Source organism: Fukomys damarensis, unplaced genomic scaffold, assembly GCF_012274545.1.
Source record: "Fukomys damarensis isolate Sample0158 unplaced genomic scaffold, DMR_v1.0_HiC HiC_scaffold_13, whole genome shotgun sequence".
Classification (NCBI taxonomy): domain Eukaryota; kingdom Metazoa; phylum Chordata; class Mammalia; order Rodentia; family Bathyergidae; genus Fukomys; species Fukomys damarensis.
The window spans coordinates 36,170,845-36,187,442 of NW_022900925.1; the positions used below are offsets into that span (position 1 = coordinate 36,170,845).

The 16,598-nt window shown below is 40.4% G+C and overlaps 1 protein-coding gene across 4 annotated transcripts in view; it reads right to left on the reverse strand.

Moving 5' to 3' along the window:
- Positions 1-1,735: 1,735 nt before the first annotated feature.
- The window catches only part of Med1 (mediator complex subunit 1), a 31,698-nt gene continuing 16,835 nt past the window's right edge, over positions 1,736-16,598 (reverse strand). For 2 of the 4 annotated variants that reach the window (XM_033763016.1, XM_010620041.2), the window contains 9 exons: positions 16,092-16,165; positions 15,281-15,370; positions 13,652-13,763; positions 12,948-13,072; positions 12,498-12,616; positions 11,074-11,275; positions 8,736-8,831; positions 8,529-8,634; positions 2,300-7,312 (listed from right to left, as the gene is read on the reverse strand). In XM_033763016.1, coding sequence (XP_033618907.1) covers positions 4,069-7,312; positions 8,529-8,634; positions 8,736-8,831; positions 11,074-11,275; positions 12,498-12,616; positions 12,948-13,072; positions 13,652-13,763; positions 15,281-15,370; positions 16,092-16,165 — 4,168 coding nt within the window. In that variant the 3' untranslated portion in view covers positions 2,300-4,068. Of the gene's footprint in view, positions 1,921-2,299; positions 7,313-8,528; positions 8,635-8,735; positions 8,832-11,073; positions 11,276-12,497; positions 12,617-12,947; positions 13,073-13,651; positions 13,764-15,280; positions 15,371-16,091; positions 16,166-16,598 lie in introns of those variants that run through there. The other 2 variants (XM_010620043.3, XM_033763017.1) reach the window with 2 other exon arrangements.

A 16,598-nucleotide genomic window follows, 5' to 3' on the forward strand; every position in this document is an offset into this window, starting at 1 on the left:
GTCAACTCTTTAACAAGCGTGGCCCGTAGGCTCTGGAGTTTATGAACGACTTTACACAAATTAAGGATCAAGAGGAGAATTGGCCAAACCATCTAGAATAATATCCCAAACATGAAATATTGTATTATGTATTCCAGCCGTCTTGGCAGAAACGGCAGTACTGTTAACTGTATGCTCCCAAAACAGTGAGTCTTCACACCCCATTTAATTGGTGACTGACTTGTTATGAATCCGATTAAGAAAAACATTTAAGAGCAACAAGTGCTGCAGACCTTTAAGGACAGGCATATTTCAGGTGGCTTATCACCCAAGTCTGGTGCTGGGGCTCGAACCAACAGTTGCCTCTTCTCAAAATTTGTGTTAGTGTTGATTATGGTACATATTAAATGCATTCATCCTGGCAATTGGTACATATTCATATTGCATCTTGACCCCTTTTACTCTCCCTTCCTCACTTGTCTTCCTTATCTAATTCTGAAAACATAATAATTTATATCCTAGACAGGGATTCCGAAGCAAAGAACTAGCTTCAGAAATCACATTATGAGGTACAGAAGCCCAGGTCTTTATGTGACACTCTCCTCTGGTCCCAGATACTTTTAGTGTTTTTATTTCACCTAAACCAGCGGAGTAAAACAGCCTTCTGGTTCAGTGGCATCTCTTTTCTCCTAGCACAAACTGATGAATTTAGTAACAACAGCAAAAAGAAAAGTGGCACACAAAGGCAAGTCAATTATAATAAAAACAAAACAAAAACTTCATTTACTAACCTTTGTCTATCTTACATTCTAATGGATGCTTTTAATAGTGGTACTTATGAAAGATCTTACTTTTTTGATTAATTTGTTTGCTTTTTTGAAAAGCTGAATGAAAATTATTCATACTTTAAAATTTTATTACACACAGTTCTATTACTTTTTATCAAAGAAATTTATTTGCATGTAAATAAACAGATTTTGTAATGTTTCAGGGAAAAAAATCCCACAGGTTTTGTCCACGTTCAAAAAAAAAAAGAAAAATCCCAAAGTATTTACAGAACGGCCATACACACAGAAAAGCAAATTTGAGACTTTTTTTTTTTTTCTTCAGAAAAGACCCTCTCCACTGCTCCTGATGTACATTTTGAAACTCAGAATTTAGAACTCAGATCTTACAGCTGAGCATATTTTCCAACCTAGCTTCTGGTATTAAGTACTTCCTGCCCCTCGAAAAACTAACACAAGGACAGAAGTAAATGGGCAGGAGAGAGGCAGGGATGGAAATGAAGAAAATGAGACTGCCCAGGAACTGTGAGTAATGTTTTCTATACTGACATCTGCTTTAAGTGACTCACTGTGGATACTGTGTGACTCACCAGCTCCCTGGAAGGGTTTCTTGTGAAAATTCATGATATTGCTGCACTAGATTTTCAGACCTAGGCCTGAGGAAGGAAAACCCTTTTGAAGAGTCGCCAAGCTCAAGCCTAGTTTTGGCAATTATATCCTACTTCAGTTTCCCCTGACAATACTTGTTTTAAGACACACTGAATCTGAATCTGAAATCTTCATGTACATCAGAGCAGATATGATCAAGAACCCCTAACACGAAGCCAAAAGACACGAGGAATCAGGTCAAACTGAAAATACATAAGACACCAGCAGCAGAAGATAGGTGGAAGTTGACTTCACGTCTTTGCCGTCTTTTGAAACAGGAGAATGGGTACACCTAGACAGGAGGGAGGTGTCCCAGGCTTGGTTATTCTGCCTCTTCTCCTCCACCCTGTGAAGAAATGCAGTGCTCCCTGGTTCTCAGGCAGGGTGAAGCAGTTTAGCCCCGGCTCCCTGTTAAGCAAGTTCAGATGCTGGGTCAGTGTGTGGGGTGTGCCCATCGACAATTCAGGGGCTTATCCTTCATCCAGATCCTAACTCAGGATTCTTTGATCTGGGATGAAGACAGAAAGAGAGAAAAAGCTTCCCAGTTTACTCATTTTGGTATTTGTTGGCTCTGCTTGGGGAAGCTGAGCCCGATACTATGCAGTATATTCCCCCACACGATTCCCACCCAGAACAAACTTCAAAACCTTGGAACTTTTAAAATTTCTTACAGAAACCAATGGGATAGGACTCAAAACTAGTTGACAAACTTGTGAGAAATCCAACCTGTTTGTATGTCTGAGAGGCTGCTACTGTATCAGCACCACAAGATAAAGCACTCTGGTGTCACCTTGCCCGTGTCCTCCTTAGTGTCACCCAAGACATTTAACTCTGAAATGGTAACTGATAACTTTTCTTGTTCCACTTTGCAAAGTTTCGCTTCCTACTTCTTATTACTTTGGGACACAAAAGTGGTAGAGTTGTTGAGAGCTGATGGCCAGAAAAGGGAGAACACTAGAGGAAATGAGAGACAGGAAAGCAAGCCAAAGTGGATATTCCAGCCCTATGCTAACTCCAACCTGCAGAAAGAGCTGAATATAGAAATTTTCTTCGGTATCTGATGAAGTCACTCCACTTATGACACACACACACGAATCACCTGGTGGTGTTTTTGTTTTGTTTTGTTTTGTTTATAATCCAGAAGAGTTGTGCTGGGGACTCTGCCCCGCTCCGCTGATAAGATCCTGAATAGAATCATCAGGAATGGCACAGTGCAGGTGTCAAAATCAAAGTAAGGCCGCAGAATTTTGAGAGGACCTTCCAAATACTGAGAACTTCGGTTGCACTCAAAACGGTCTCCTGGATTTCTATATTTGTGACAAAGGCTTTGTATTGATGTCTTGCAGAATCCAGACTCAGACCTGTTTCTCCAAAAAGGTCCAATTGTGTTGCTACATAGTAGCAAGGGTTTATCTTCATGCTCACCTAGCATTCCAGGCCCCCATTGCTTCAAGTGAGCTTGAAATTGTTTTAAGTGAACTATGGCTGCAATTTTCTTTTTTTTTTACTATTTTATCCCAGGGAGCATACAGTGGAGTGATTAAAGTCTGAACTCCTCCTCCTCCTTTTGATGAAGAGAAACAAAGAGCTCAGCTCTTAGGAATGGCATCAGTTCTCCTGCAAACTGGGATGTGGACTTTTGGCACACAGTGGAAATAGGAGAACTGTTAGTTCTATAATGGTTTTCATGCCGTTGAATCAGTAAGGCTGTCCCGTTACACCTTACTGCATCTGAAAAACATGTTTACATCCCAAATAGCCACCCTAGCTTTTTTGTTTTAAAGGAAATAAGAGTATATATCATTACCTCCACAGGGAAGTAACTCCTAATATTCCTATGACGTCTGAACCCTATGAAAAACTTCCTAAAATAAAAGTATTATTTTGGTTTTTCTATTTGACTCCAAAGATGGGCTCTAACCTGCCTGGGCTTGATGCTACCTATCAGCACAAGCTACAAGTTCCCTACCACCAAGTAAGCCCTGCGCTTCCAATTCCCATCGTTTTGAACCCTGAACCTCATAGATTCATTTAGAAAGAAACGTATAAAAACAAACATAAGGGTTAAAATATTACAAATAAATAGCTAAAATCTTCCCTCTCCCAATCACTCCTAAGAAACAAAAACCAAACATTGCTTAAGTGTCCAAAATGACCCAAGTCCTTCATTTGCCCATGCCTCAAGTGGACAATTAACCCAAACAGAGGTGAACAACCTTCATGCAAATGCATCAAGGAATGTATTGCTTTTTCATTTGCTGCCCAGCCCTTCAAATGCATGCACTAAAATGAGTTTAAAACATGGCCTAAAAATGGAAAGGGAGGAAAAAAATATATGAATATTTCTCACAAAACTGTTTTCTCACCCATCCCTCTCCTTACCTCCCCCCACCCCCCACTTCTTAAGCAAGTATTTTTTTAACATTTTCTTTCTGACAAAGGAATAAGGAATTCTTGACAGCCAGAATCTAACCCTATGGTTATGGTCTCTTCAGTAGGGTCTGGATATGTTTCTAAACTCACCCAGCTTGTCAAAGCCATGCCTTTTCGGACTCTTTCACATAAATCAGACCTGTCTGACTCACACCTTGTGTTGGTTTACATATAAACTTAGCAACTTTCTTCTCTGGCGACATTTCTTTAGAAAACGAGGTTCCTAATTGCCAATCAGGGCCACATCCATAAGATCGTCATCTTCCTCCCCAATCATGAAGTCCGGGCTGAGCCTTGAGGGCCTGTCCGCAGATAAGATTGTGTTACTTGTCATAGACAAGGACTGGTCTGAAGAGATGGGTGATTTAGACCAACTTTCTGGCTTGATGCTGTGAGACTTTTTTTTGTCTCTGTCTTTGTCCCGATCTCTGTCTCTGTCTTTGACTTTCTTCTTTTCCTTTTTGTGCTTCTTGTGTTTCTCTGTGCTGTATTCTGGAAGTGGTCGGATGCCATCATCTGAACTGGGACTGTTCTGATAGGACTTCTCTGCTATGGAGGAACCTGACTCACTTTCACTGTCCAGATTCTGGGGGGTATAGGCTGGTGACTTACTATGGCTGGGAGAGCCACGTTCATGCTTTGGAGTGGAACCACTGATCAGTGGAGAGCCATAGTTTTTAGAGGAGGTCATCTGTGGCCGGAGCCCTTCCCCACTACTTTCCCCAGGTTTCTGCAAAGTCACTTTGGCTTTAATGCTCGGGGAGCCTCCGTCATGCTTGCTGATGATAATTTTTGCTACACCTGTGCTCCCCACATTTTTTGACTCTGAAGTCTTCTTAGAAGAATCCACAGAGCCCCCAGAAGTAGAAACCTTTGATTTGTCTTTATCACTTTTCTCACGCTTGCCCTGGAACTCTCCTCCTGATATGTTATGTTTGGAGGACATGAGATGGCTAGACGAATTGGTGCTCACTCCCATCTGACCATCCATTGCATCTTCACTCCCAGGACCACTGGTGACAACCCCGTGCTTCAATTTATCTATGACAGCTGTCAAGGATGGCTTTTTATTTCTGCTGGGAGATTTCCCTTTGGAACTCCCATGCTGGTTCTGAGAGGATGACATGGAAGAGCCACTTGAGGAAAATGAGGAAGATGATGCTGTACAAGAATTAGATGATGGGGGAGTTTTCTGGGACAGTGAGCCTGAGGATCCTAACCCTGAAGATGACTTCAGGCCAGAGCTTGAACTAGTTCCAGACATGTGAGAACCACCAGAACCTGAACTGATAGGGGACTTGGCTTTTGAGGATGGGGGAGTCCCAGGAACAGGCTTCATTGGAGAGGCCAGCTTATCAGAGCTTCCAGGAGGCCTTGAATGAGAAGGGGATATGTTTGGTTTACTTAAAGGATTCATTAGTGATGATGGCTTGCCTTGAGGTTTCATCTTGGTGCTGCCGGAGCCACTGCTCAGTCCATGCTTGGTAATAGGAGAGGAGCCTGGCTTCCCTCCAGACTGAGATGAGTTTTTGGACTGACTTGATCCAGAAGACCCTTGACTGGAATAGACACTGCTACCTAGCTTGGAGCTTGATGAGCCTTCTGATTTACTGCTTTTCATCTTGCTGGAGGTGGAAGCAGAAGATGAGGAAGAGGAGGAGGAAGAATGGCTATGGTGGCTTTTACTGCCCGAGGAAGACACAGAACCACTGCTGGTATACTGACTGTGAGAGGAAGGCTTGCCCACCATCACGGTTCCCTTAGGAATCTGAATAGTGATTTTGGGAATGGGTGGTGTGGCAACACCTGGGGGTGTCTGAGACCGTCCTGAACTGCCTGGAGATTTGGACCCACCTGTACTGGTAGGTGGTGTAAAAGGTCGATTAGAAGAACTGTGAGATGGAGACTTGCCCTCAGTGTCTGCCTTCTTTCGCTTGGGAGGCTTATCCTTGCTTTTCCCATCATTGGAAGGTGTCCGGCTGCGCTTTCCTGGTTTGCTATCTAATCCAGGGCCTGACAGGCTGCTGTTAGTGGTGCCATTGCCTTCTTTTACTCTCTTTGGAGTCTTTTCTTTCCCTAAGTCTCCAGTAGTTAATAAAGGACTCTGACTACCACTGTGATGCTCCATGAGCTCTGCAGGTCCCAAAGCCTTCCCAGTGACTGATATAATACTGAAATCAACTGTGTCGGCTTGGCTATTACCTTTAAATTTTGTCTCCCCATTATCACCTCCAAGCATTGGCACCCCCAAAGTGTTTAGTGCCTGAGAGGCAAATCCTTTGAAATCATCATTATCCCCACTTTGGCTGCTTTCATCAAAATATTCTTCTCCAAAACCACTTTGGCTCTGGCTATTCAATAAATCAGGATTGAAATCTACACCATCAGGAAAGAAATGATTGGTGGGTGAGTCACTACTGGGGCTTCCAGTGGCATCTGCAATAAGGTCAGCCGGGTCAGTGTATGGATTTTCATTATTATTAGTTTGAAAGACATCAGAGTCAAAGAGGGCACTCTGAGAATGCCCAGAACTTGAAGACTCTCGAACAGGAGTACCAATGGGTGGGCAATCGTCGCTAGTGCTGGGAAGCTTAGAGGCTTCTTCTGCAATATCGGAAAGTATATCAGTTACATCTGGGCCAATGCTGTCCGAACTGGATAGCCGGACCATCCTTTGAATACTGGGTTGGGGATGAGGTACTGGTTGTGGGTAAGTTGTTGGGGGAGTGCTACACTGGCTTGGAGCTGGAGTGATGTGTGGCGTATCCAGCGTGTCAGCTGTCATATTGACATCAAAGATAGGGTTCTGAGAGTCAACATCCATTGAAAATAGCTCCCTCTGAAAGTCATCTTCAGTCTGATGCTTGGGTTTGTCAGGTGGTAATCTCGATGACTTCTTCTTCTTGGTCTTGTTGATACCTGAGCACATTTCCATCCGAGGTGAGCCAGAAGAGGAGTTCTGCCTTTCTAAAGGGCTGCTTCCATAAAGGGTTGAGAAATCCTGGGCAGGATTATCTTTAAGAAGGTTCATGAGCATCGGGTGGTTCTTGGTGTTGCCGGCCATCGAAGAGACAGGTGGCGGCGTGTGATGAGGAGGGGTCGGACTCGAGCCAATGGTAGACCCCCCGTTCCCTGTGATTTGCAACAAACTGGTAAGAATTGGGTTCTGAGATACCTTGCTGAAGTCCTCCCCATGGCCCACCGACTCATGCCGATCTTTGATGCTCATGCTCATATTAAACAAGGTGGTAATGGGACCCCCCGGAAAGGTGTTGGTTGGTGTAGTGGTACCACTCATTGGGTTGTTGCCTGTGGTCATGCCATACCCTGGGCTGCTAGCCGGGGGCAGGTTCTTTTTCACCATGTCTTCAACTGTTTCTGCAATGAGGGACAGTGCTGGGGTGTCAGCCTGAATGGTTTCAGCCTTCCTCCGAATAGCCCTCATCGTCACAGGGATGGACATACATCTGTAACATAAGATGGATAAATCTAAGTTAATGCGCTGTAAGCTGCTAAATGAAACCAATTTTTCATCTGGGCAAACAGGCTCTGGTTTTGGCTGAGATTTAGATCAGCTATCACGTTTGCAATAAGCAGTTTTTAGGTTGGGGAAGTAATCTGTAAGGGAAGAGCAGGTGAAGCAAATGCCAAAGCTTTGGGCATATTCACTCTAAAAAAAATGTGACTGGTAGTCAAATTGTTAACTTCTTATTCTTATGAAACACACACCAAAGCAAAGCACAAACAAGGCTCAAATAATTAGCTTTCATTTTGAAGTAAAAGAAAACGGGTAATAATGAAAGTCAGTAAGATATATCTTTTGTTAACTTCATGTGGTAATTACTAGGATGCATATCTGATCTCACTCATGAACCACTCAAAAGTCTCTAAACCTTCTACGTTCCAAATATTAATGGTTTAGACTGTCCAAAAGCTTACCATTGTGAAAAGTGCTACTGCTGTTAGAACTAATCTTGTTTATTTAAGGTAAGGCATTTCTGATCTTCACTTTAAATTTATAATATACATTAGAAAACGTAAAACATGTTTGTATTGAGCCAGATAGTAATATTTCTGGCTTGGTGGGCCATAGGTGTTCTATTTATTCTACCATCTTAGCTTAAAAGTTGTACAGACATGTAAAGTGAACAGTGTTCCTATAAAAATTAGTCCCATAATGGGCTTCCAGCCTGTGCTTTAGAAAACTCTCAATATTACATATTAATGTTTCTGGGAAGCTGACTAACTTAAGTATTTTCCCATATCCTGCACTTAACAATGGTACATCTGTTCAAAAGCGGCAAAAGAAGACGTGCAAAAATTCTACATCTTATTTCAGCTCTCTCCACCACCTTCAAGTAACCTAATACAAGTCAGAAGTTACCTACCTGACTTATTACTTCATTGTGGTATTTTCAAAAAAGCCAAGGATGGGCCAGGGACTTAGCTCAGCAGTTCCATGGCCTGCCTTGCAAGCGCAAGGACCTGAGTTAAATCCCAGTACCAAAAAAAAAAAAAACAAAGCCAAGGTTCAGACCACTTTTGAATCCAAAAGTAAAGGAGAATGAATTCAAATCAATGACTAAAAAGGTTTTCTCCTTTATTTCCAATTGATTCTAATAGTGAAACAATATATTTTGTACACCTCTTAGTGGGACACTATTGGAAAGGGGTCAGTGGTACCTTTGAACAACTTTGGCAATGAAGTCATCTGTGCAGATGAGTGCATCTGAAAGCCCCTTGTAGAGTTTACAGCTCACGTGGGTTGAATCCTGCACGTCCATTACCACTGAAAGAGAAAATACAGAGGAACTGTTTCAGATAGATTCTAAAACAGATACAGGGATCATCCAGCTATTCTCAGAGGTGTGAGCCATCCACACAACTCACCACACACCAGGGAGTCATTCACAGGGTGCTGAAAAGATACACTGAAACGGGACTCTGAGAGAGGACACACTTCAAACTGAAGAAGCCCAGGAGAATCTGAAAGGTAATGGAAAACCATAAAGCAATCAAGAAAATATAAGATAGGAGACAAGTAATAATCCTAAAACATGCAAAATGAATTCATTTTCCTCCCTTCTTAGAAACTAAACTCTATCCTGTTGTCACACAAAAAAAAATCCAGCTAGCCAATTCAAAGTTAACGGAAAGAATCAGGTTAGTACAAATTTCTCCATCACAAAAAAGTAACTACACTCTTAATTTTCTAAGAGAAAGATAAATGATACCTAATTTCTTTTGTATTCTTTGGTGACTCTACAGACTGAACCCAGGGACTTCACACTGAGCTACATCCCAATCCCTTTTTAAATTTTTGAGACAAAGTCTCACAAAGTTGCTACATTACCCAGACTGAATTTGAACTTGTAATCCTCCTGCCTCAGCCTCCGATAGTGGTATAATTACAGTTGTGAACTCCCACATCCACCTGGTTTTTTTGTATCTGTTTTATCATTGGTCTTTGGAATGCTAGAGATTGAACCCAGGACCTTGTGCATGATATATTAGCACTCTAGCACTAAACTATACAATCCAAACATTCTTACATGAGACAAAATAATCACGTATTTTCTTGGGGAAAATCCTGCAGTTCTGTACGATTAGCTCTGTGACAATCCAATGAAAACTCATTTTTAAATACCCCAAAGGCTAGTTGTAGTGGCACAAACCTATAATCCTAGCAGTCAGGAGGCTGAGACAGGAGGATCACCTTGAATTCCAGGCTAGCCTGGGTTACACAGTAAATTCAAGGCCAGACTGAACTACAAAGCCAGACCATCTCAAAGAACCAAAATAAAGAGGGCTGGGGATTTAGCTCAGCACACTGCCAGCAACCCAAGCACAAGGTCCTGAGTTCCATCCCCGGTACCCAAAAAAAGAGACTATATTTGCTTGCATATGCTCTATTAGTAATCCAACTCTTGAAAATTTCTCTTTCTAGCCGGGTGTGGTGGTGCATGCCTGTAATCCCAGCACTCGGGAAGCTGAGGCAGGAGGGGGAAGCTGAGGCAGGAGGATCCCTGTGAGTTCAAGACCAACCCAAAAAAAGAGAAAATTGATCTTTCTAAATCATTATTCTTATCATTTACACTGATATATATTGATTACTGGAGTGCTATATGACTAAGCAAAAATGTTAACAGTGACTAGTAAGGCAGCCAGAATTTACAAAATTTACATTTAAGAGCCAACTATGTTTGAAAAGCATTATCTTTTCCCACGCAAGGTTTGGTGGCACATTCCTGTAATCCCAGCACTTGGGAGGCTAAAGCAGGAGGATCACTGTGATTTTAAGGCCAGCCTGGACTAAACAGGGAGTTTAAAGCCAGCCTTAAGTACACATAGCAAGACCCTGTCTCAAAGAAAGAAAGAAAAATATTAGTGTTCCACAATCCTAAGAGAAGAAAGACATAAGTCTCACTTTCTTAAAGGGATATGATTGTCCCAATGAATAAGGACAGACAATACAATAACTAAGGACTAGAGCTAAAAATCACTGTCCTAATAATCTGAGATTTAGACAGCAATGTCGTATTTCAAATAAATAAATAAAAGAAATTATCACAACAGCATTGCAAATCCTACCTTATAAATTCCTGGTGCAAGTTACAGGCCCTAAAATCCCAATTATATTACTACGTTTAGAAAAAGAATTAAGTCCACTGTGAAGAACAGGCTCCCTGGAACAGATTGTTTCATCAAAATAATTTCTAGAGGTTACATTAGATTTCCTGACTCCTCATTGATATTCTTTTTTTTTTCTTTCCCTGCAGTACTGGGGATTAAGATCTGGGCCTCTGCTGATATTCCCCACCCCTTTTTCCTTTTTGAATTTCTAGTTAATTCCCCTAGGCTGGGCTGGAACTGGTGATCCTCCTGCCTCAGTCTCACAGGTATGCTTCACCAAGCAGCTCCCATTCAATTTCTAATTCAGTTCATCTGCACATAAAAATCAAGCATCTGAAGTTTTAAAAGGCCACCAAATTAAAGAACTACTTAGATTAGTTCTTCTCTTCCAATGAGTATTTTTTTTATTTTTATTTTTTTGGTTTTTTGAGATAAGAGTCTCACTATGTAGTTGAGACTGACCTGGAACTCACTATGTAGCCCAGGCTGGTCTCAAAATCACAGCGATCCTCCTGCCTCAGCCTCCTGAGTGCTGGGATTACAGGCGTGCGCCACCACACCGGGCTCAATGAGTATATTAAAAGGAAAAAAGTACCTTCTTTCAAAATAGTTCTCTTGACACAGCTTCCAATTAGGGTGTTATAGGCCACTTGGTGTCTGATCATATTCAGAATAAGAGGAACTCGGCCAGGGTGTTGGAAGGTGATTTTGCTAACAAGAGTTCCCTGGAGACTCCGGCCATCTGGAAGCGGAGCGTCCTTGTTGAGGAAATAGCAGTGCTGCTGACCTGGAAGAGCCTAGGCAAAAAGACACAAAATGAGTGCCACTTACCTACCCACAAACTATCCTAGAAAAGTTCTACTCAAAAAAGCACAAAAAATTCATAGGACATAAAACTGAACAGTGAATTATCTATCCAAGTAGTGATTTTATAAATGCCAGTTACTAACCAGGCTGAAAAGATCTTTCTGGTAAATGGGTTCCTAACTTAGCTTAGCTTGGTGGAGGTAGAGGGCCTCCAAAGCGATACATGCAAAAGCCATTGTTAATAAAGTATCATATACACTGCAATGCAGCCAGATGTTATGAACTACTACATTAGTCTAGTCTGTCATCAAACATTCATATAAATTCAAGAATAGCCGGGCGTGGTGGCGCACCCGTTATCCCAGCACTCGGGAATATGAGGCAGAAGGATCGCTGTGAGTTTGAGACCAGCCTGGGCTACATAGTGAGTTGCAGGTCAGTCTCAACTACATAGTGAGACCCTGTTTCAAAAATTAAAAAAAAAAAAAAAAAAAAAAAAAAAAAAAAAAAAGAATAAATAAATAAATTCAAGAATAGATTAGGTTTTGGAACCTTTCAAAACTGATTTATACAAGCATCCTGTTTTCTAGATTTACCGGAAGAATTTCTTTTCCAATTATAAAAATCATGGTACTTCTAATAAAATTTTCAAAAAAAAAAAAAAGAAAATGAAAGGATAAAAGTACTTGAAAGAAACATTAAGAATTCATATTAGGACCCTGTGTGTGTGTGTGCGTGCGTGCGTACGTGCGTGTGTACTGGGGATTCAAGCTAGGGCCTTCCATATGCTACGCAAGTATGCCACTAAAGGTATATTCCCATTTATAACCTTGTAAATGATCAAAATACTATTAAAACTTTCAGCTCTTGGGGGCCGGGGATTTGGCTCAGTGGTTCCACTGCCTGCCTTGCAAGCTCAAGGACCAGAGTTCCATCTCCAGTACAAAAAAACAAAACAAAACAAACTTTCAGTTCTTTGAGAAAGTCAACAAAAGAAAAAGAAAAATTTCAACTTTCCTAACAGGGAGCTCATGCCTTTTTGCTTCAATACAGATCAGAAAGTTTTCTAACTTCTTGCTTGATTGAGGAAACAGGACATGATCACGTAGTCCTAAAGAAACTTATCTGACCTCAGTAATGCTAAAAAGCAAGAGTTTGAACTTAGGCTCAAACATAACGTACAGCACTCTAGCTCCACAAGGCCTCACTTACAGCATAAAATCGCATGTTGTGATTCAGAGGCATGGGATCAGGATCCTTTGACAGCTCAAACTGAGTGATCAATTCATAGAGGGGTATATAAGTTGGTTGATTTTCAAACAATGGAATCCCTAGAAAAACAAGGATTGGTAATAATTATCCCATCAAATTCAAAATGTTCACGAATTGATTTTCCCATTATAATTTTATTTATTCACTCATTTATTTAAAATGTACTTACCAAACATTTTCTAATATAAAACACCATAACACCTATACCTGTTAGTTATACCTTGTGATGCCCACAAGACTGTAATCTGACTGGGATAATCTGAAATATCTTGTTCATATTTACATTAGCTCTTGGTGCTCAAAACCTTTTTATGTTTTTAATTTTGGTGCTCAAAACATAATTGCATTAAAGTTTGGTAAACATTTAAAAAAACAAATAAGGAAGCTCACCTGTGCAGTTCTGCAGTTTCTGAACAAATGCTCTAGATACTGGAATTGGCTGAGGAAATTTCAAGAAGAAACAGGCAGGAAGATCAACACTGTTGGCACTGGTGACTGAGGAGAAGGAAGGAGTCCTTCAAAGAAAAAAAAAAACAGAAAGGGATGCATGTTGACTTGACATGAAAATGAAGTATACACGTGTATATGTATATTACATCAAAATGTCTATCAAAAGTTAATCTTGGGCCAGTGATTTAGCTCAGCAACATAGCACATGCCTGGCAAGTGTGAGGTCCCAAGTTCAATCCCCAGTACCAAATAACAAAACAAACAGACAAAAAGAACTCCAAAAAGTTAATTCTTAGAATTTCCTCCCCAAAATTCCTATACATAATATTTTATTAATGCTCAAGTATTTATTTCCATATTTATCTTGGGATTAAAGGTACACATATTTAGCATGCAGAAGGCCCAAGGTTCAATCTCCAGCACCAAAAAAATACATTTATTTAGAGTATAGAATGTGGTCTGTGAGCAGATACCAGAAAAAGAACATGCAAGAAGTTTTTCAAGAAGGAAAAATTAATGGACAAAACAAAAAGCCACAACTTCTTCAAATCCAAGAAGGGAAAGAGCCAAGAGAAGGATTTGTTTCACATTAGGCTTGATGTAAAAAAGTGGACTTTCCAATTCTAAAATTATGTGTAACTTACCATTTGTTGTCAGCTGGATGTGACCCCATAATTAATGGTGCAATTGGGAGTTTGTACATAGCAGATGTCCCTTCAATTGTCACCAATGCATTCATGCCGAGAGATCGAGGAACTGGGAATAGAAAACAAAAAGGATCTTCAAAGTAAATCAAATTATGAGGATCATGAAATTAAAAAGAAGAAAAACATAACTTCTGTGTGATGGTTTAGATCCAGATATCCCCAAAGGCTCCTGCACACATAGGCAGGGCTTTTGGGAGGTGACTGGATCATGGGGGTATAATACTCAGATGTCTGTGGATCAGTCACCTAAAGCTGTATAGCTAACTCTAAACTTAGGAGAAGTGTGGTGGGAGAGGCAGGTCACGGGAGTGCGGCCTGGAAGGGTCTCTCTTCTTCCCTCTTCCCTTGACCCCTCTCTGCTTCCTGACTGTCCTGCCGTGAACAAGTCTTCTCTTCCATGCCAGCCCACCCTGGAGCAGCCCAGTGCAGACTGAAACCTATACACGCTGAACCAAAATAAATTGAGTATTTTGTCTCAGGGACAAGAAAGTGACTATAATATTCTACATTATTTACCAACCATAATTTATTATTAATTTAATTTGTATCTAAGTTAGAAATGTTCAAAATTACCTGTCCAACCAACATTTCTTTTTGGCTATAAATAGTAATAATAATAATAATAATACTAGTACATTTCAAGCAAGAAAATTTTTGAAGGGCTCATTACCAATATTTACTTCTGCTATCCAATTTTAGAAAGCATTTAAATAACACTATAATTACAGGTAAGAGGTATGGTGGCATACACTTGCAAACCCAGCACTCAGCAAGGCTAAGGCAGTAGGACTACAGGTTTGAGCCCAGCCTGGGCAACTGAGCAACTCAGTGAGAGTCTTTTCTCATAATAAAATATTACAAAGGGCTAGTGATGGAGCTCAGTGCAAAGTCCCTGGGTTTCATATCCAGTAAGCTCCCAAGGGGGATAATAATAGAATAAATGATTGATGTTACAAGTGGACGTGTTACAAATGAGGTATCTGGCTGTTTCTCCTTATCTTTGGGCATATTAAGTTCAAATAGAAAATAACAACCATGCTGGGCGTGGTGGCACAGGCCTGTAATCCCAGCCCTCGGGAGGACTGCTGTGAGTTTGAGACCAGCCTGGGCTACATAGTGAGTTCCAGGTCAGTCTAAACTACATAGTGAGACCCTTTCTCAAAAAAAACAAAAAAAATGAAAAACAAAGAAAATAACAACCATTATGTAGTCCTTGGGCAGGGGATTTAGCTCAGTGGTTCCGCTGCCTGCCTCATTATGTAGTAGTCCTTTAGTAAATTGACTAATTCCTTTACATTTAAAGTAATGGATAAAACTAATTATTTCAGATCCAATGGTTTACATTTCTTCATTTATTCACTTATAAGCTTCAATTATGTGTATACGTATACATCAGCACGTGTACATCTATGTATGTGTGTACTGTATCAGGTACATATGGTAAGAATAGCAAATTCATTTAAGAGTACCAAAGCAGAAATTCCTGACAGACAGGGCCTTCAAATTTTATAAATATTTTTAAAATACTGGACAAAACTTTCAGTTGCTTCACAGTTCAATTCTTACCATTATTCTCATGCAAAATGATAGGAGATGCCGTCTTATCATCCAGCAGGTCAGAAGGAGAAGCATAGTACTTCAAGTTCATTAAATGGCCTATGAAAAACAAAACTCATTACTGAATCTTTATCAGTAAATTACAAACAAGAAATACCTTTACATTTAAGTCTAAATAGTTTCACAGATATAAGGAGCCATGCTCCAGAGCAGACTGTGCAATGTGACAAAGATCAATCTTTGATTCTGATAGTGACAATTTACTACAAACAATTGGGGAAAAACGTACAGGGAAAGCAGGTGTTGTTACCTTAGAAATTAATAAAAAATACACAACTCACTGCTAAGTTTCTCCCTCTGCATCTCTTTTTATTTTGGCAGTTAACAGCCTGTTATTTTATTTTTATTAGTACATGTTTGTAGTAAATAATGTTGACATTCCTTGTGTGGAGTTGGTACATATACATATAACACATCTTAATTCATTTGTTTGTATCTTCCCAAGTCCAAGATGAACTTAAAGATAATTACTCTAGGGCCAGAGATTTAGCTCAGTGGTTCTGGTGCCTGCCTCACAAGCACAAGGGCCCGAGTTCCATCCCCGGTACAAAAAAAAAAGCAAACATTTGGTCAGGCGTGGTGGCAAACGCCTGTAATCCCAGCACTCAGAAGGCTGAGGCAGGAGGATCGCTGTGAGTTCCTGGCCAGCCTGGGCTACATAATGAATTCAGGCCAACCTGAACTACAAAGCAAGACTCTGCCTCATAAAAGTAATGACTCTTCAACAAAAGTTAGACATTTTTCTAAATGTTTGAAATACCTCCACTCCTTGCAGTGAGATAGCCAACACTTCCATGGAGAATCTTATCCAAAGGACCAGCATTAGTTGCTTTCCTGAAAAACAAACAATTTGTGTTTACTCGTACTTGAGCCCATATGGTCTTGGTGCACAGAATGATACTGAGATCAATTTTTAATGTCTTATAGTACTATCATTACAACTGTCTTGTAACTGGAAATATATCAAATGTATTTTACTTTCAAAGTAAAGGGATTCTTTCGAAGTACATATGATTTATAGTATGGTGAAGAAAAATTACCACTGTTTATGAGATGGGAGTCCAAACTTGACATGTTTTTAGATTAAACCCTATATCTGAAAACAACTTAATGACACTGATACTCAGATAATGAAATGTAATCATCATATGGGAAGGGAAAGGAGCTAATCAAGACATAATAGGGCTGGGATTTAGCTCAGTGGTTCAGTGACCTGCCTTGCAAGCACAAGGACCAGAGTTCAATCCCTGGTTAAAAAAAAAAAAAA